At 50.5% G+C, this 15,578-nt stretch overlaps 1 protein-coding gene across 1 annotated transcript in view; it reads left to right on the top strand.

The window, feature by feature from the left end:
- Positions 1-15,578, top strand: part of ALG3 (ALG3 alpha-1,3- mannosyltransferase) — a 38,740-nt gene that overhangs the window by 3,521 nt on the left and 19,641 nt on the right. The window contains exon 3 of the mRNA XM_073626589.1: positions 15,040-15,187. Within this exon, the coding sequence (XP_073482690.1) occupies positions 15,040-15,187 (148 nt within the window). The remainder of the gene's footprint in view (positions 1-15,039; positions 15,188-15,578) is intronic.

Genomic DNA, 15,578 nt, shown 5'->3' with positions numbered 1-15,578 from the left:
CCAGTAGTAACCTCCAGCTCTGCTGATTTCCCCCCCAGTAGTAACCTCCAGCTCTGCTGATTTCCCCCCCAGTAGTAACCTCCAGCTCTGCTGATTTCCCCCCCAGTAGTAACCTCCAGCTCTGCTGATTTCCCCCCCAGTAGTAACCTCCAGCTCTGCTGATTTCCCCCCCAGTAGTAACCTCCAGCTCTGCTGATTTCCCCCCCAGTAGTAACCTCCAGCTCTGCTGATTTCCCCCCCAGTAGTAACCTCCAGCTCTGCTGATTTCCCCCCCAGTAGTAACCTCCAGCTCTGCTGATTTCCCCCCCAGTAGTAACCTCCAGCTCTGCTGATTTCCCCCCCCAGTAGTAACCTCCAGCTCTGCTGATTTCCCCCCCCAGTAGTAACCTCCAGCTCTGCTGATTTCCCCCCCCCAGTAGTAACCTCCAGCTCTGCTGATTTCCCCCCCCAGTAGTAACCTCCAGCTCTGCTGATTTCCCCCCCAGTAGTAACCTCCAGCTCTGCTGATTTCCCCCCCCAGTAGTAACCTCCAGCTCTGCTGATTTCCCCCCCCAGTAGTAACCTCCAGCTCTGCTGATTTCCCCCCCCCAGTAGTAACCTCCAGCTCTGCTGATTTCCCCCCCCAGTAGTAACCTCCAGCTCTGCTGATTTCCCCCCCCAGTAGTAACCTCCAGCTCTGCTGATTTCCCCCCCAGTAGTAACCTCCAGCTCTGCTGATTTCCCCCCCCAGTAGTAACCTCCAGCTCTGCTGATTTCCCCCCCCAGTAGTAACCTCCAGCTCTGCTGATTTCCCCCCCCAGTAGTAACCTCCAGCTCTGCTGATTTCCCCCCCCAGTAGTAACCTCCAGCTCTGCTGATTTCCCCCCCAGTAGTAACCTCCAGCTCTGCTGATTTCCCCCCCCCCCAGTAGTAACCTCCAGCTCTGCTGATTCCCCTTCCCCCCCCAGTAGTAACCTCCAGCTCTGCTGATTTCCCCCCCAGTAGTAACCTCCAGCTCTGCTGATTTCCCCCCCAGTAGTAACCTCCAGCTCTGCTGATTTCCCCCCCAGTAGTAACCTCCAGCTCTGCTGATTTCCCCCCCAGTAGTAACCTCCAGCTCTTCTGATTTCCCCCCCAGTAGTAACCTCCAGCTCTGCTGATTTCCCCCCCAGTAGTAACCTCCAGCTCTGCTGATTTCCCCCCCAGTAGTAACCTCCAGCTCTGCTGATTTCCCCCCCCCAGTAGTAACCTCCAGCTCTGCTGATTTCCCCCCCCCAGTAGTAACCTCCAGCTCTGCTGATTTCCCCCCCCAGTAGTAACCTCCAGCTCTGCTGATTTCCCCCCCCAGTAGTAACCTCCAGCTCTGCTGATTTCCCCCCCCGTAGTAACCTCCAGCTCTGCTGATTTCCCCCCCCAGTAGTAACCTCCAGCTCTGCTGATTTCCCCCCCAGTAGTAACCTCCAGCTCTGCTGATTCCCCCCCCCCCCCCCCAGTAGTAACCTCCAGCTCTGCTGATTTCCCCCCCCAGTAGTAACCTCCAGCTCTGCTGATTTCCCCCCCCAGTAGTAACCTCCAGCTCTGCTGATTTCCCCCCCCGTAGTAACCTCCAGCTCTGCTGATTTCCCCCCCCCAGTAGTAACCTCCAGCTCTGCTCATTTCCCCCCCAGTAGTAACCTCCAGCTCTGCTCATTTCCCCCCCCAGTAGTAACCTCCAGCTCTGCTCATTTCCCCCCCCAGTAGTAACCTCCAGCTCTGCTCATTTCCCCCCCAGTAGTAACCTCCAGCTCTGCTCATTTCCCCCCCAGTAGTAACCTCCAGCTCTGCTCATTTCCCCCCCAGTAGTAACCTCCAGCTCTGCTCATTTCCCCCCCAGTAGTAACCTCCAGCTCTGCTCATTTCCCCCCCAGTAGTAACCTCCAGCTCTGCTCATTTCCCCCCCAGTAGTAACCTCCAGCTCTGCTCATTTCCCCCCCAGTAGTAACCTCCAGCTCTGCTCATTTCCCCCCCAGTAGTAACCTCCAGCTCTGCTCATTTCCCCCCCAGTAGTAACCTCCAGCTCTGCTCATTTCCCCCCCAGTAGTAACCTCCAGCTCTGCTCATTTCCCCCCCAGTAGTAACCTCCAGCTCTGCTCATTTCCCCCCCAGTAGTAACCTCCAGCTCTGCTCATTTCCCCCCCAGTAGTAACCTCCAGCTCTGCTCATTTCCCCCCCAGTAGTAACCTCCAGCTCTGCTCATTTCCCCCCCAGTAGTAACCTCCAGCTCTGCTCATTTCCCCCCCAGTAGTAACCTCCAGCTCTGCTGATTTTTTTCCCCCCCCCAGTAGTAACCTCCAGCTCTGCTGATTTTTCCCCCCCCAGTAGTAACCTCCAGCTCTGCTGATCCCCCCCCCCCGTAGTAACCTCCAGCTCTGCTGATTTGCCACCCAATAGTAGTAACCTCCAGCTCTGCTGATTTCCCCCCCAGTAGTAACCTCCAGCTCTGCTGATTTCCCCCCCCCCCCCAGTAGTAACCTCCAGCTCTGCTGATTTCCCCCCCCCCAGTAGTAACCTCCAGCTCTGCTGATTCCCCTTCCCCCCCAGTAGTAACCTCCAGCTCTGCTGATTTCCCCCCCAGTAGTAACCTCCAGCTCTGCTGATTTCCCCCCCAGTAGTAACCTCCAGCTCTGCTGATTTCCCCCCCAGTAGTAACCTCCAGCTCTGCTGATTTCCCCCCCAGTAGTAACCTCCAGCTCTGCTGATTTCCCCCCCAGTAGTAACCTCCAGCTCTGCTGATTTCCCCCCCAGTAGTAACCTCCAGCTCTTCTGATTTCCCCCCCAGTAGTAACCTCCAGCTCTGCTGATTTCCCCCCCCCCCCCCAGTAGTAACCTCCAGCTCTGCTGATTTCCCCCCCCCCCAGTAGTAACCTCCAGCTCTGCTGATTTCCCCCCCCCCAGTAGTAACCTCCAGCTCTGCTGATTTCCCCCCCCCCAGTAGTAACCTCCAGCTCTGCTGATTCCCCTTCCCCCCCAGTAGTAACCTCCAGCTCTGCTGATTTCCCCCCCCCCAGTAGTAACCTCCAGCTCTGCTGATTTCCCCCCCCCCCAGTAGTAACCTCCAGCTCTGCTGATTCCCCTTCCCCCCCAGTAGTAACCTCCAGCTCTGCTGATTTCCCCCCCAGTAGTAACCTCCAGCTCTGCTGATTTCCCCCCCAGTAGTAACCTCCAGCTCTGCTGATTTCCCCCCCAGTAGTAACCTCCAGCTCTGCTCATTTCCCCCCCAGTAGTAACCTCCAGCTCTGCTCATTTCCCCCCCAGTAGTAACCTCCAGCTCTGCTCATTTCCCCCCCAGTAGTAACCTCCAGCTCTGCTCATTTCCCCCCAGTAGTAACCTCCAGCTCTGCTGATTCCCCCCCCCCCCCAGTAGTAACCTCCAGCTCTGCTGATTTTTTCCCCCCCCAGTAGTAACCTCCAGCTCTGCTCATTTCCCCCCCAGTAGTAACCTCCAGCTCTGCTCATTTCCCCCCCAGTAGTAACCTCCAGCTCTGCTCATTTCCCCCCCAGTAGTAACCTCCAGCTCTGCTGATTTTCCCCTCCCCCCCAGTAGTAACCTCCAGCTCTGCTGATTCCCCCCCCCCCCCCAGTAGTAACCTCCAGCTCTGCTGATTTTTCCCCCCCCAGTAGTAACCTCCAGCTCTGCTGATCCCCCCCCCCCCGTAGTAACCTCCAGCTCTGCTGATCCCCCCCCCCCCGTAGTAACCTCCAGCTCTGCTGATTTGCCACCCAATAGTAGTAACCTCCAGCTCTGCTGATTCCCCCCCCCAGTAGTAACCTCCAGCTCTGCTGATTCTCCCCCCCCCAGTAGTAACCTCCAGCTCTGCTGATTCCCAACCCCCCCCCCCCCAGTAGTAACCTCCAGCTCTGCTGATTTCCCCCCCAGTAGTAACCTCCAGCTCTGCTCATTTCCCCCCCCCAGTAGTAACCTCCAGCTCTGCTCATTTCCCCCCCCCAGTAGTAACCTCCAGCTCTGCTCATTCCCCCCCCCCAGTAGTAACCTCCAGCTCTGCTCATTCCCCCCCCCCCCAGTAGTAACCTCCAGCTCTGCTGATTCCCCCCCCCAGTAGTAACCTCCAGCTCTGCTGATTCCCCCCCCCCCCAGTAGTAACCTCCAGCTCTGCTGATTTGCCACCCAATAGTAGTAACCTCCAGCTCTGCTGATTCCCCCCCCCCCCCAGTAGTAACCTCCAGCTCTGCTGATTTTTTCCCCCCCAGTAGTAACCTCCAGCTCTGCTGATCCCCCCCCCCCCCAGTAGTAACCTCCAGCTCTGCTGATTTGCCACCCAATAGTAGTAACCTCCAGCTCTGCTGATCCCCCCCCCCCCCCAGTAGTAACCCCCAGTAGTAACCTCCAGCTCTGCTGATTTCCCCCCCAGTAGTAACCTCCAGCTCTGCTGTTTTCCCCCCCAGTAGTAACCTCCAGCTCTGCTGTTTTCCCCCCCAGTAGTAACCTCCAGCTCTGCTGATTTCCCCCCCAGTAGTAACCTCCAGCTCTGCTGATTTCCCCCCCAGTAGTAACCTCCAGCTCTGCTGATTTCCCCCCCAGTAGTAACCTCCAGCTCTGCTGATTTCCCCCCCAGTAGTAACCTCCAGCTCTGCTGATTTCCCCCCCAGTAGTAACCTCCAGCTCTGCTGATTTGCCACCCAATAGTAGTAACCTCCAGCTCTGCTCATTTCCCCCCCAGTAGTAACCTCCAGCTCTGCTCATTTCCCCCCCAGTAGTAACCTCCAGCTCTGCTCATTTCCCCCCCAGTAGTAACCTCCAGCTCTGCTCATTTCCCCCCCAGTAGTAACCTCCAGCTCTGCTCATTTCCCCCCCAGTAGTAACCTCCAGCTCTGCTCATTTCCCCCCCAGTAGTAACCTCCAGCTCTGCTCATTTCCCCCCCAGTAGTAACCTCCAGCTCTGCTCATTTCCCCCCCAGTAGTAACCTCCAGCTCTGCTCATTCCCCCCCCAGTAGTAACCTCCAGCTCTGCTCATTCCCCCCCCCCCCAGTAGTAACCTCCAGCTCTGCTCATTCCCCCCCCCCCAGTAGTAACCTCCAGCTCTGCTCATCCCCCCCCCCCAGTAGTAACCTCCAGCTCTGCTCATTCCCCCCCCCCCAGTAGTAACCTCCAGCTCTGCTGATTCCCCCCCCCCCCCCAGTAGTAACCTCCAGCTCTGCTGATTTGCCACCCAATAGTAGTAACCTCCAGCTCTGCTGATTCCCCCCCCCCCCAGTAGTAACCTCCAGCTCTGCTGATTTTTTCCCCCCCAGTAGTAACCTCCAGCTCTGCTGATCCCCCCCCCCCAGTAGTAACCTCCAGCTCTGCTGATTTGCCACCCAATAGTAGTAACCTCCAGCTCTGCTGATCCCCCCCCCCCCCCAGTAGTAACCTCCAGCTCTGCTGATTTTTTTCCCCCCCAGTAGTAACCTCCAGCTCTGCTGATTTCCCCCCCAGTAGTAACCTCCCAGCTCTGCTGATTTCCCCCCCCCCAGTAGTAACCTCCCAGCTCTGCTGATTTTCCCCCCCAGTAGTAACCTCCAGCTCTGCTGATTTTCCCCCCCAGTAGTAACCTCCAGCTCTGCTGATTTTTCCCCCCCCCGAGTAGTAACCTCCAGCTCTGCTGATTTTCCCCCCCCCGAGTAGTAACCTCCAGCTCTGCTGATTTTCCCCCCCCGAGTAGTAACCTCCAGCTCTGCTGATTCCCCCCCCCCAGTAGTAACCTCCAGCTCTGCTGATTTCCCCCCCCCCCCAGTAGTAACCTCCAGCTCTGCTGATTCCCCCCCCCCCCCCAGTAGTAACCTCCAGCTCTGCTGATTTCCCCCCCCCCCAGTAGTAACCTCCAGCTCTGCTGATTTTCCCCCCCAGTAGTAACCTCCAGCTCTGTTGACTCCCCCAGTCCCCCCCCCCCCCAGTAGTAACCACAAACCCTGTGATCCCCCCGAGTAGTGATCCGCCAGCTCTATTGACCCCCCTCAGTAGTAACCTCAAACTCTGTGATCCCTCCCGAGTAGTAACCTCCAGCTCTATTGACCCACCCTCAGTAGTAACCTCAAACCCTGTGATACCCCCCGAGTAGTAACCTCCAGCTCTCTTGCTCCCCCCCCCGCTCAGTAGTAACCTCCAGCTCTGTTGATCCCCCCCCCCCAGTAGTAACCTCCAGCTCTACTGATCCCCCCCAGTAGTAACCTCCAGCTCTGTTGATCCCCCCCCCCCCCCCAGTAGTAACCTGCAGCTCTGCTGATTTCCCCCCCCCCTTCCCTCCCTCTCAATAGTAACCTCCAGCTCTGCTGATTCCCCCCCCCCTCGCTCAGCAGTAACCTCCAGCTCTGTTGAGAAACCCCCACCCAACCGCTCAGTAGTAACCTCCAGCTCTGTTGATTCCCTCCCCCCCCCCCCCCAGTAGTAACCTCCAGCTCTGCTGATTCCCTCCTCAATAGTAACCTCCAGCTCTGTTGATTTCCCCCCCCCCCTCCAGCAGTAACCATCAGCTCTGTTGATTCCCCCCCCCCCCCCTCAGTAGTAACCTCCAGCTCCGTTGACCCCCCCCCCCTCGCTCAGTAGTAACCTCCAGCTCTGTTGATTCCCCCCCCCAGCAGTAACCTCAAACCCTGTGGTCCCCCCCGAGTAGTAACCTCCAGCTCTATTGACCCCCCTCAGTAGTAACCTCCAAACCCTGTGATTTTCCCCCCCCGAGTAGTAACCTCCAGCTCTATTGACCCCCCCTCAGTAGTAACCTCAAACCCTGTGATTCCCCCCCCCCCCCCCCCCCGAGTAGTAACCTCCAGCTCTATTGACCCCCCCCCCCCTCAGTAATCTCAAACCCTGTGATCCCCCCCGAGTAGTAACCTCCAGCTCTATTGACCCCCCCCAAGTAGTAACCTCTAGCTCTGTTGAGTCCCCCCCAGTAGTAACCTCAAACCCTGTGATCCCCCCTAGTGATCTGCCAGCTCTATTGACCCCCCTCAGTAGTAACCTCAAACCCTGTGATTCTCCCCCCCCCCCCCCCCAGAGTAGTAACCTCCAGCTCTATTGACCCCCCCTCAGTAGTAACCTCAAACCCTGTGACACTCCCCGAGTAGTAACCTCCAGCTGTTTTGACCACCCCCCCCCCCCCCCGCTCAGTAGTAACCTCCAGCTCTATTGACCCCCCCCCTCCCCAAGTAGTAACCTCTAGCTCTGTTGATTCCCCCCCCCAGTAGTAACCTCAAACCCTGTGATCCCCCTAGTGATCTGCCAGCTCTATTGACCCCCCTCAGTAGTAACCTCAAACCCTGTGACACTCCCCGAGTAGTAACCTCCAGCTGTCTTGACCCCCCCCCCCGCTCAGTAGTAACCTCCAGCTCTGTTGATCCCCCCCCCCCCGCTCAGTAGTAACCTCCAGCACTGTTGATCCCCCCCCCCCCCCAGTAGTAACCTCCCAGGTCTGTTGATTTCCCCCCCCCCAGTAGTAACCTCCAGCTCTGTTGATCCCCCCCAGTAGTAACCTCCAGCTCTGTTGATCCCCCCCCCCAGTAGTAACCTCCAGCTCTGTTTATTCCCCCCCCCCCCTCAGTAGTAACCTCCAGCTCTGTTGATTCCCCCCCCCCCCCAGTAGTAACCTCCAGCTCTGTTGATCCCCCCCCCCCCCCCCCCAGTAGTAACCTCCAGCTCTGTTGATCCCCCCCCCCCCCCAGTAGTAACCTCCAGCTCTGTTGATCCCCCCCCCCAGTAGTAACCTCCAGCTCTGTTGATCCCCCCCCAGTAGTAACCTCCAGCTCTGTTGATCCCCCCCCCCCCCCAGTAGTAACCTCCAGCTCTGTTGATCCCCCCCCCCAGTAGTAATCTCCAGCTCTGTTGATCCCCCCCCCCAGTAGTAATCTCCAGCTCTGTTGATCCCCCCCCCCCCAGTAGTAACCTCCAGCAGTATTGACCCCCCCCCCCCCCCAAGTAGTAACCTCCAGCTCTGTTGATCTCCCCCCCTCAGTAGTAACCTCCAGCTCTGCTGATTCCCCCCCCCTCCCTCTCAATAGTAACCTCCAGCTCTGTTGATCCCCCTCGCTCAGTAGTAAACTCCAGCTCTATTGACCCCCCCCCCCCCCTCAGTAGTAACCTCCAGCTCTATTGACCCCCCCCCCCCCTCAGTAGTAACCTCCAACTCTGTTGACCCCTCCCCTTCACTCAGTAATAACCTCCAGCTCTGTTGATTCTCCCCCCCCCTCGCTCAGTAGAGTAACCTCCAGCTCCAGTTGGTTTCTAAGTGCATTCTGGGATATCTCATCCAGCAATACCTCCAAGACCATGCAAAGCTGACGCTGAATAAAAGCCTCTCAAGCTGCAGGTGCTGCTAGCAAGCTTTATCATAGACTTCTATGGAGGCTTTGGAGACGTTTTGAAGCAAAGCAGTCACCGCGTGTAAACAGGACTGTAAGCTTGCCATTTTATTTAGTTTCAATTGCTTTGATTGGCATTCAGAGCACTTTAAAAAAAAAAGTGTCCAATGCCACATTTTAAAGCAACTGTAAACAATCCCTTAGGATAATACTCTTTACGCACATGCCTGGGTACACACCAGTGCTTAAAGCGGAGCTCCGACTAAATTTTTTTTTTAAAGTCAGCAGCTACAAATACTGCAGCTGCTGACTTTTAATAATCAGACACTTACCTGTCCCAGGGTCCAGCAATGTGGCGGAACAAAGCCCCCGCTCATCTCCCTCTCCTCTCTGTGGCACCGGCATTGTCACTGTGGGCACCCAGCTGTGCACGCACTGCCCGAGCCGTGCTGTGACTGGCCGGGCAATCATCTGGATCTGTGACGTGTCCCAGATGATTGCCGAGAGGGAGGGGGAAGAGGTGAACTTACATCCGGCACCATGGTGAAAATGACATGCCAAATGTAGCATGTCAGGGGGGTCACCTTCCCTTAAAGTGGAAGTTCCATTTTTGGGTAGAACTCCGCTTTTAAGGAGAAGTATAGGAATGCAAAAATAGGTGGTACATGCTACCCTCATACCTGCATTGCATTTCTTACTTTCCTCAGTCCTTTTGTTTTTGCAGAATAGTCTTTTGAAGATTTCAGAATCAGCCTCTAAGGGTTCTTTCTCAGTTCAAAAGTTTGCAGGGGGTGGAAACAGCTCCACAATCCAGCCCCTCCTTCACTTCTTCCCTCTGGAGGGCATGTGGGTATGTTTGGTGAAGAGGTGCACGCTCTTCACATGCATCTATTTCCATGGCAGCGTGTCCCCAGCTAAAACCTGGAAGCAGCGTGACAAAAGCAGTGAAGTCCTTACCTTTCTCTGGTTATCTGCAAGCTCTCCTCTGTGGGACTCCAACACCTCTCCCCTGGGGTTTGATGTTCCTGTGTCCTCCGAAATTCCCCCCTCCTCCCCCTCACTCAGAGGCTTTCCAAGTCTGTTGGTTTCTCCTGCAGCCGATGGGGGGGCTCATGTCCAGCAATGAACACAGGTAAGCTCTGTACACAGTCACTGCGTTATTTCAGAAGAGAGACATGGTAAGGAGCATAGTAACCTGTTTCCTGTGTCCGTTCTCTGAAATGAACACAGTAGTATGTGTATAGAGCATACCTGTGTACTGCACATAGCAGGTCTGCAGGGGAGATGGAAATTGAAAACTCCCTGTCGTCTAAAGTGAAATATCCCTGTTTAGACCCTGGATATGTCCCCAGAATCTCCTTTTTATTGTACAGTGGTGGTGAGAATAGGGATGACATCAGTGGCAGTGGACTAATGTCGACCCTATTCCCACCATGTAGGCAATGCTGACAAAAGCCAGTGCTGGATTTTACTTTAAAAATGTATTCTTTGTATTATAATTTTACCAGGAGAGTAGAATATAATATACAGAGCACTGCCAGTGTCTACATTCACTGAAGTTGCTGCTTTCCTGAATATGTCTTTAGATTGTTCTGTCTGCAACAGGGAGGAAGGAGAAGGGAGGGGGAGAGCAGCTGTGTGTGTTGTGTGAAGTCTCGGAACGAGCAGAGAGCTGACACCAAATCAATCAAGATGACAGGAAAGTGGGTGGATCCAGACTCCAGAGCCAGACCATTGTCGGTATGACGCTGTATGAAAGTCTGTAGACCTTCCCACAGGTAATTAACTCTGTTTTAACAGAAACTAGGCACTTCTCAGAGGAGAGCAAAGATTTGTAGATACTAGCGGCTCATAAGGATTAGGATTAAGCAAAAAAAAGGAAACTCATCTTTCTTATACATATACTCTTCTCTTTTAAGCATTTACACACTTGCAACTACGTACTGTACTGTATGACTATTCCGTTCCAATAGTCTTTGTATGTGGTTACGTGGCTTCCCAGGGATTTTACTCTTGAGGAGATTTTAAAGTGTGTGTTCATTTTCTGGAACAAATGTAAAGGTGGAGTAACACTAGACACTCTCCCCACCCTGTACCTACCTTGGGGGCTGTTGAGAAGTCACTACCTATGCAGCAGCTCCAGCAGTCTGGGGATTTGAAATCCCTGCTCTTCTCTGTGCAGCTACTTCCCAGGACAGATGCTGTCACATCAAATCATTATGGTCCATGCAAGAAGCTGCTGAACGGGGGAGAGGGAGGATTTCGATCCTCAAACCGGCTGTGTGAGTGCTGACAGATCAGTAGCCCTGGAGGTAAGAAAAGCAGGGACCAGGGGGTGGGGAAGATTTGTCCACCTTTACTTTTTTTTCTATAAAGGTGAACTAACCCTATGAGCTAATAAATGTGTGCATGCATGAGGGCCAAGGCACTTTGACTTCCCAAGTGTCAGCCTTTGTCCCCTTTTACACAGGTGGTCATAATTAACATGGCTCAAAACAGAGAGCAAAACATCCCTACAGGAGGGTGGATTGCATCTACCCACCTCTGGGTCAGACGGATTAAACAGAAAATATTTGCATTCTGATCCGCTTTTACTGACCAGAGGTGCGGAGCTAGGTTGATGCAAGTCTGCTTACAGCATCCCATCCATAGGGATTACATGGATATATTTTTTTCCATGGAGGATAAATAGGTACAGATCTCTGTACCATCGTGATCCAGCTCAGCATGAGATCTGTCTAGGATTCCATTTTGAAACTAAGCTGAAAACCCCTTGTTAACCACTTCCATACCGGGCCTATTTTGGCACTCCTCTCCTACATGTAAAAATCCATTTTTATTTTTTTTTTATTTTTTTTAAACTAGAAAATTATTCAGACCCCCCCAAACATATTATATGTATGTGTGTGTATATAGAGATATATATATATATATATATATATATATATATATATATATATATATATATATATATATATATATATATATAATTTATATTCTATATCTTTTTAGCAGGCACCCCAGGGAATAAAATGGCAGTCATTGCAACTTTTTATGTCGCACGGTATTTGTGCAACAATTTTTCAAACGTGTTTTAAAAAAAATAAAATAAATAAATAGTTTCATGAATTAAAAAATAAAAAAACAGAAAGGTTAGCCCAATTTTTATGTATAATGTGAAAGATGTTACGCCGAGTAAATGGATACCCAACATGTCACGCTTTAAAATTGCGAACACTCATGGAATGGCGCCAAACTTCGATACTTAAAAATCTCCACAGGCGACGCGTACGTTTTTTTTTTTTTGTTTTTTTTTACAGGTTACCAGTTAAGAGTTACAGAGGAGGTCTGGTGCTAGAATTGTTGCTCTCGCTCTAACACACACGGCGATACCTCACGTGTGGTTTGAACGGCATTTACATATGTGACTTACGTGTGCGTTCTCTTCTGTTCGCGAGCACACGGCAACAAGGGTGCTTTAAATTTTTTTAAATTGTTTTTATTTTACTTTTTATTTTTTTTACACTTTCTCTTTAAATTTTTATTTATTTTTGTGATCACTTTTATTCCCATAATGAGGAATGTAAACATCCCTTGTAATAGGAATAGTGCGTGACAGGTCCTCTTTATGGAAAGATATGGGGTCTATAAGACCCCACATCTCTCCTGCAGGCTGGAAGGCATGAGAAAAAAAAATTAACGATCCCATGCTTTCCAGCTGCGATTACAGCTTTGTTTACAACCGTGGCCCAAACGTAATGTCATAACATCGCGCCCGGACCTCCGACAGTCATAGAGATGACTGGTGACCATCTGGTCACCGAAAATCTCTATGCTCGTCATCTGGTGGTGGCAGAATCTTTCTCCAGGTCCCCAATGGCACAGGAGAGCCCAGAGAAGCACCGGAGGGCGGCGGGAGGGATATCCCCTCCCGTTGCCTGTAAGAATGATCAAACGGTGGAACTGCCACTATGATCATTCTTACGGTGCACAGAATCGCCGGCTCTAAAAGATGATACCTGATTGATGCCTGTAGCTGCAAGCATCATTCAGATATCCCCACTGAAAGTCAAGGACGTCATATGATGTCCTTCGGCTGGAAGTGGTTAAAAAAAGGGGGGGGGGGGGATTTTGGGGGAGCATGCAACCCAGCTGATTGACTTTAGCTAGCCATACACCCTTAGAATATCATTTTAAAAAAGTCTCTATGTACGTTCAGTTTATGATGGTGGGACAATGCAATGATCATTTTTACCTGCAGCAATGAGAAAAGGGGAGGGATGGAAAATATTTCTATTTTCTTATCTGAACAAACAAAATTGTTCTGGTTTCAGTTAAAGGATAAGTTCATCGTTCAAGAAAAAAAAATGATTGTGCATATTTTTGCAGGGGGAAAAAAGTTTATTTATTTTTTTATTTTAGTTATTAATTTTTCCTGTGTGAGCCTGGAAAGTGTTGCACCCACGATCACTGGATTAGGGGTGCAATGTCAGGCTCCTGCAGATTTCTGCCTATACCATCATAGGGGCTGTCTGTTTGAAAGCTTCCCAGTTCATTCAGAACTACAAGCCATCAGCCGTGGTGGCTGACAGTGCTTGTAGTTCATAGAAAACTGTAAATGAATGACACAGCTGTGTGGGGGCGGAGCCCGGCACAGGCATGATATTTTTAAATTGTGACAGCAGGTGCAGGGAAAAGATCCCCAGCCCTCTGTCACACCGAGGGGGGATCAGGGAAACTAGCAGCGGAAGCTGGAACATGTTACATGTTCCACCATAAATATGAGTATAACAGATTTCAAAAGATTAACTTATTCTTAATGCTGGGTTCAAACCTCCGTGCAGAGCGGCTAACAGCAGGGGTCCGGTGCGTCCCTGTTCATTGTTTCAGGTCCGATTTCGGTCCGAATTTTTGGCTGAATTCGGACCTGAAATGGAGCAGAAGATGCAGAGGACTCCTGTGCAATTTGCTCTGCAGCCGTCCCAGAGCTGTGTGAACGGCTCCATAGAGAGGTGGTCACAGTCTCCTGACATGCGAATTGGATGCGGAGAAATCCACATAATTCGCAATAGTGTGAACCCAGACTTAAGGATAAAAGTCATACTTGTAATGTGCTAGGCATAGTTTGATCTTGAGGTAAAATTTTTGACTGTCACGAAAAATTTTTTGTGTGTGGTAGGGCCATAGGCAGAACATTATCACTTTCATGCATCTTGAAATCGAACATTAACATTTGAACGATTGGTGTGGCAATCAAATTACATTTTAAGGGCTTTCTAACAAAATGTGTCCTGGAGCTGAGGGTACTATAATTCATGCTCTAAGGTTCGATGTTTTGAGATTTCTGTTCAAATGAAATTCCAGCTGTGTGTGGCTAGCTTTTTCTCCCAGGAGAGCAATAATCCAGGACTTTTAAGGGGTTTTTAACATGGCCAGCTAGTCCATACCTCTCCTCTAAAAAGTTTGTGGTAGATCACTTTTCAGAGGTGTTAAGTAGGTGATACTGCAGCCTCTTGAATAGCAACAAGCTCAGGCTTGCTTGGATGCGAGGCTGAAGCTACCTGAACAATCCTGCCATGAAGCTGTCACTTTACTGTTGACAAAAGGGAGTGTATACATGCGGCTGTGGGGCCTATATTGCTCAGGATTGGCCAAGTACAGTGACTACTTCCTTGCAGGATCACTCGGGTGAATTCAGACTAGAAGCCAAACAAGCCTGAGCTCATCTATAGTCAGGAGGCTAGAGTATCACCTACTTAACACATGCAGACACCTCCTAAATGTTTTCTACCATGGAACAGAAGGGGCAGTACAGTAGTGATGAGCATAGGTTTTCTAACCAGCCAATTCAAATTTACCTCCGATAGTTGAGGGGCATAGATGTGAACAACTAATTACCTATTTGCTTTCATTACTGTCTTTTGCTATATGAAGATGGCTATAATGCTTTTGGTTGATAGAGGGGAAAAAAATGGATTTATATTCATTGTTTACTGAATTTTCCATCTGCTGACAACTGATATGCCTTTTAGTGTTGTGCAGGTTTGTCACATGCCCAAGCACTTTAAATGGTCTCTTATGGCCTAAAATCTCCTGTCACTATCTCTTTGGTTGGTGCGCTCTGCAGAATTGCTTAACACAGTGGCCAAGTAGTTAGCACTTCCGCCTAGCAGCACTAGGGTTGTCGGTTTGAATCCCAACCACAGCGCAACCTGCACAGACTTTGCGTGTTCTCCCTGTGCCTTGTGTGGGTTTCCTCTGGTGCTCTGGTTTCCTTTCACACTCCAAAGATATGCTGGTGGGTTAATTGGCTCCTCTCTAAATTGGCCCTAGTATGTGTATGTATGAATGTGAGTTAGGGACCTTTTTATATTTTAAGCTCCTTGAGAGCAGGGACTGATGTGAGTGTGTAATACATATGTAAAGCTCTGCCTAAATTGATGGCGCTATAGAAGTACGTGAAATAAAATAAACTATTTAATTCTGTGATTTAAGGTGTGAATGGACATTGGGGGTAGAACTAGGCTGGCCGTCTCCTTCCTTCCTTCTGGAGAAGAGACATGGCCCCTATGACACTGATTAATAAGATAGGAGGTGTAGCTGGAGTGAGACATTTTGAAATCATGTGAGAGGCTGAAACTGACTGCAATGTAGGGATCATAAAAGAAGCAATGCCAGTGTACTGTAATGTCTGAGTGAAAGATCTTTTTTGTGTTATTGTATTGGAACAGGTATCCAGCTGGATTTGTATACATTTTCAGTGCTTTATATTATGTAACTGAGCAAGGGAGCAACATCAGACTGGCACAATATATCTTTGCAGCGCTGTACCTGCTCACACTGTTTCTTGTGTTTCGTATCTACATTGTCACCAAGAAGGTAAGCAGCTGTATCACAGTAAATGTGTTTTAGTTTGTTTTTTTTTTTGGTGGGGGGGTACAATTATATCTGCTAGATGTGTATAATGTAACAATGTATAAAGCCTGTGCCTTTATTTTAAACTGAGAAAATGGGTCAAAACCTGCCCCTAATTTAACAAAGGGGTACTTGGTTTGAGGTGTTATGATTTTATGTCTCCTCATTATTATTATTATTATTATTATTATTATTATTATTATTATTATTATTATATATAATTATTTATTTATTTTTTTTTTTTAAGGTAATTTTATTGTACACACTAGAGCTGCACAATTAATCGTTAAGAATCAAAATCACAATCTATTTCCCTTCCTGATCAGCATGTGATTCTTTGCAGGGAGTTCTCACA

Source organism: Aquarana catesbeiana, linkage group LG04, assembly GCF_042186555.1.
Source record: "Aquarana catesbeiana isolate 2022-GZ linkage group LG04, ASM4218655v1, whole genome shotgun sequence".
Classification (NCBI taxonomy): Eukaryota; Metazoa; Chordata; class Amphibia; order Anura; family Ranidae; genus Aquarana; species Aquarana catesbeiana.
This window is presented reverse-complemented; position numbering and strand designations above follow the sequence as displayed.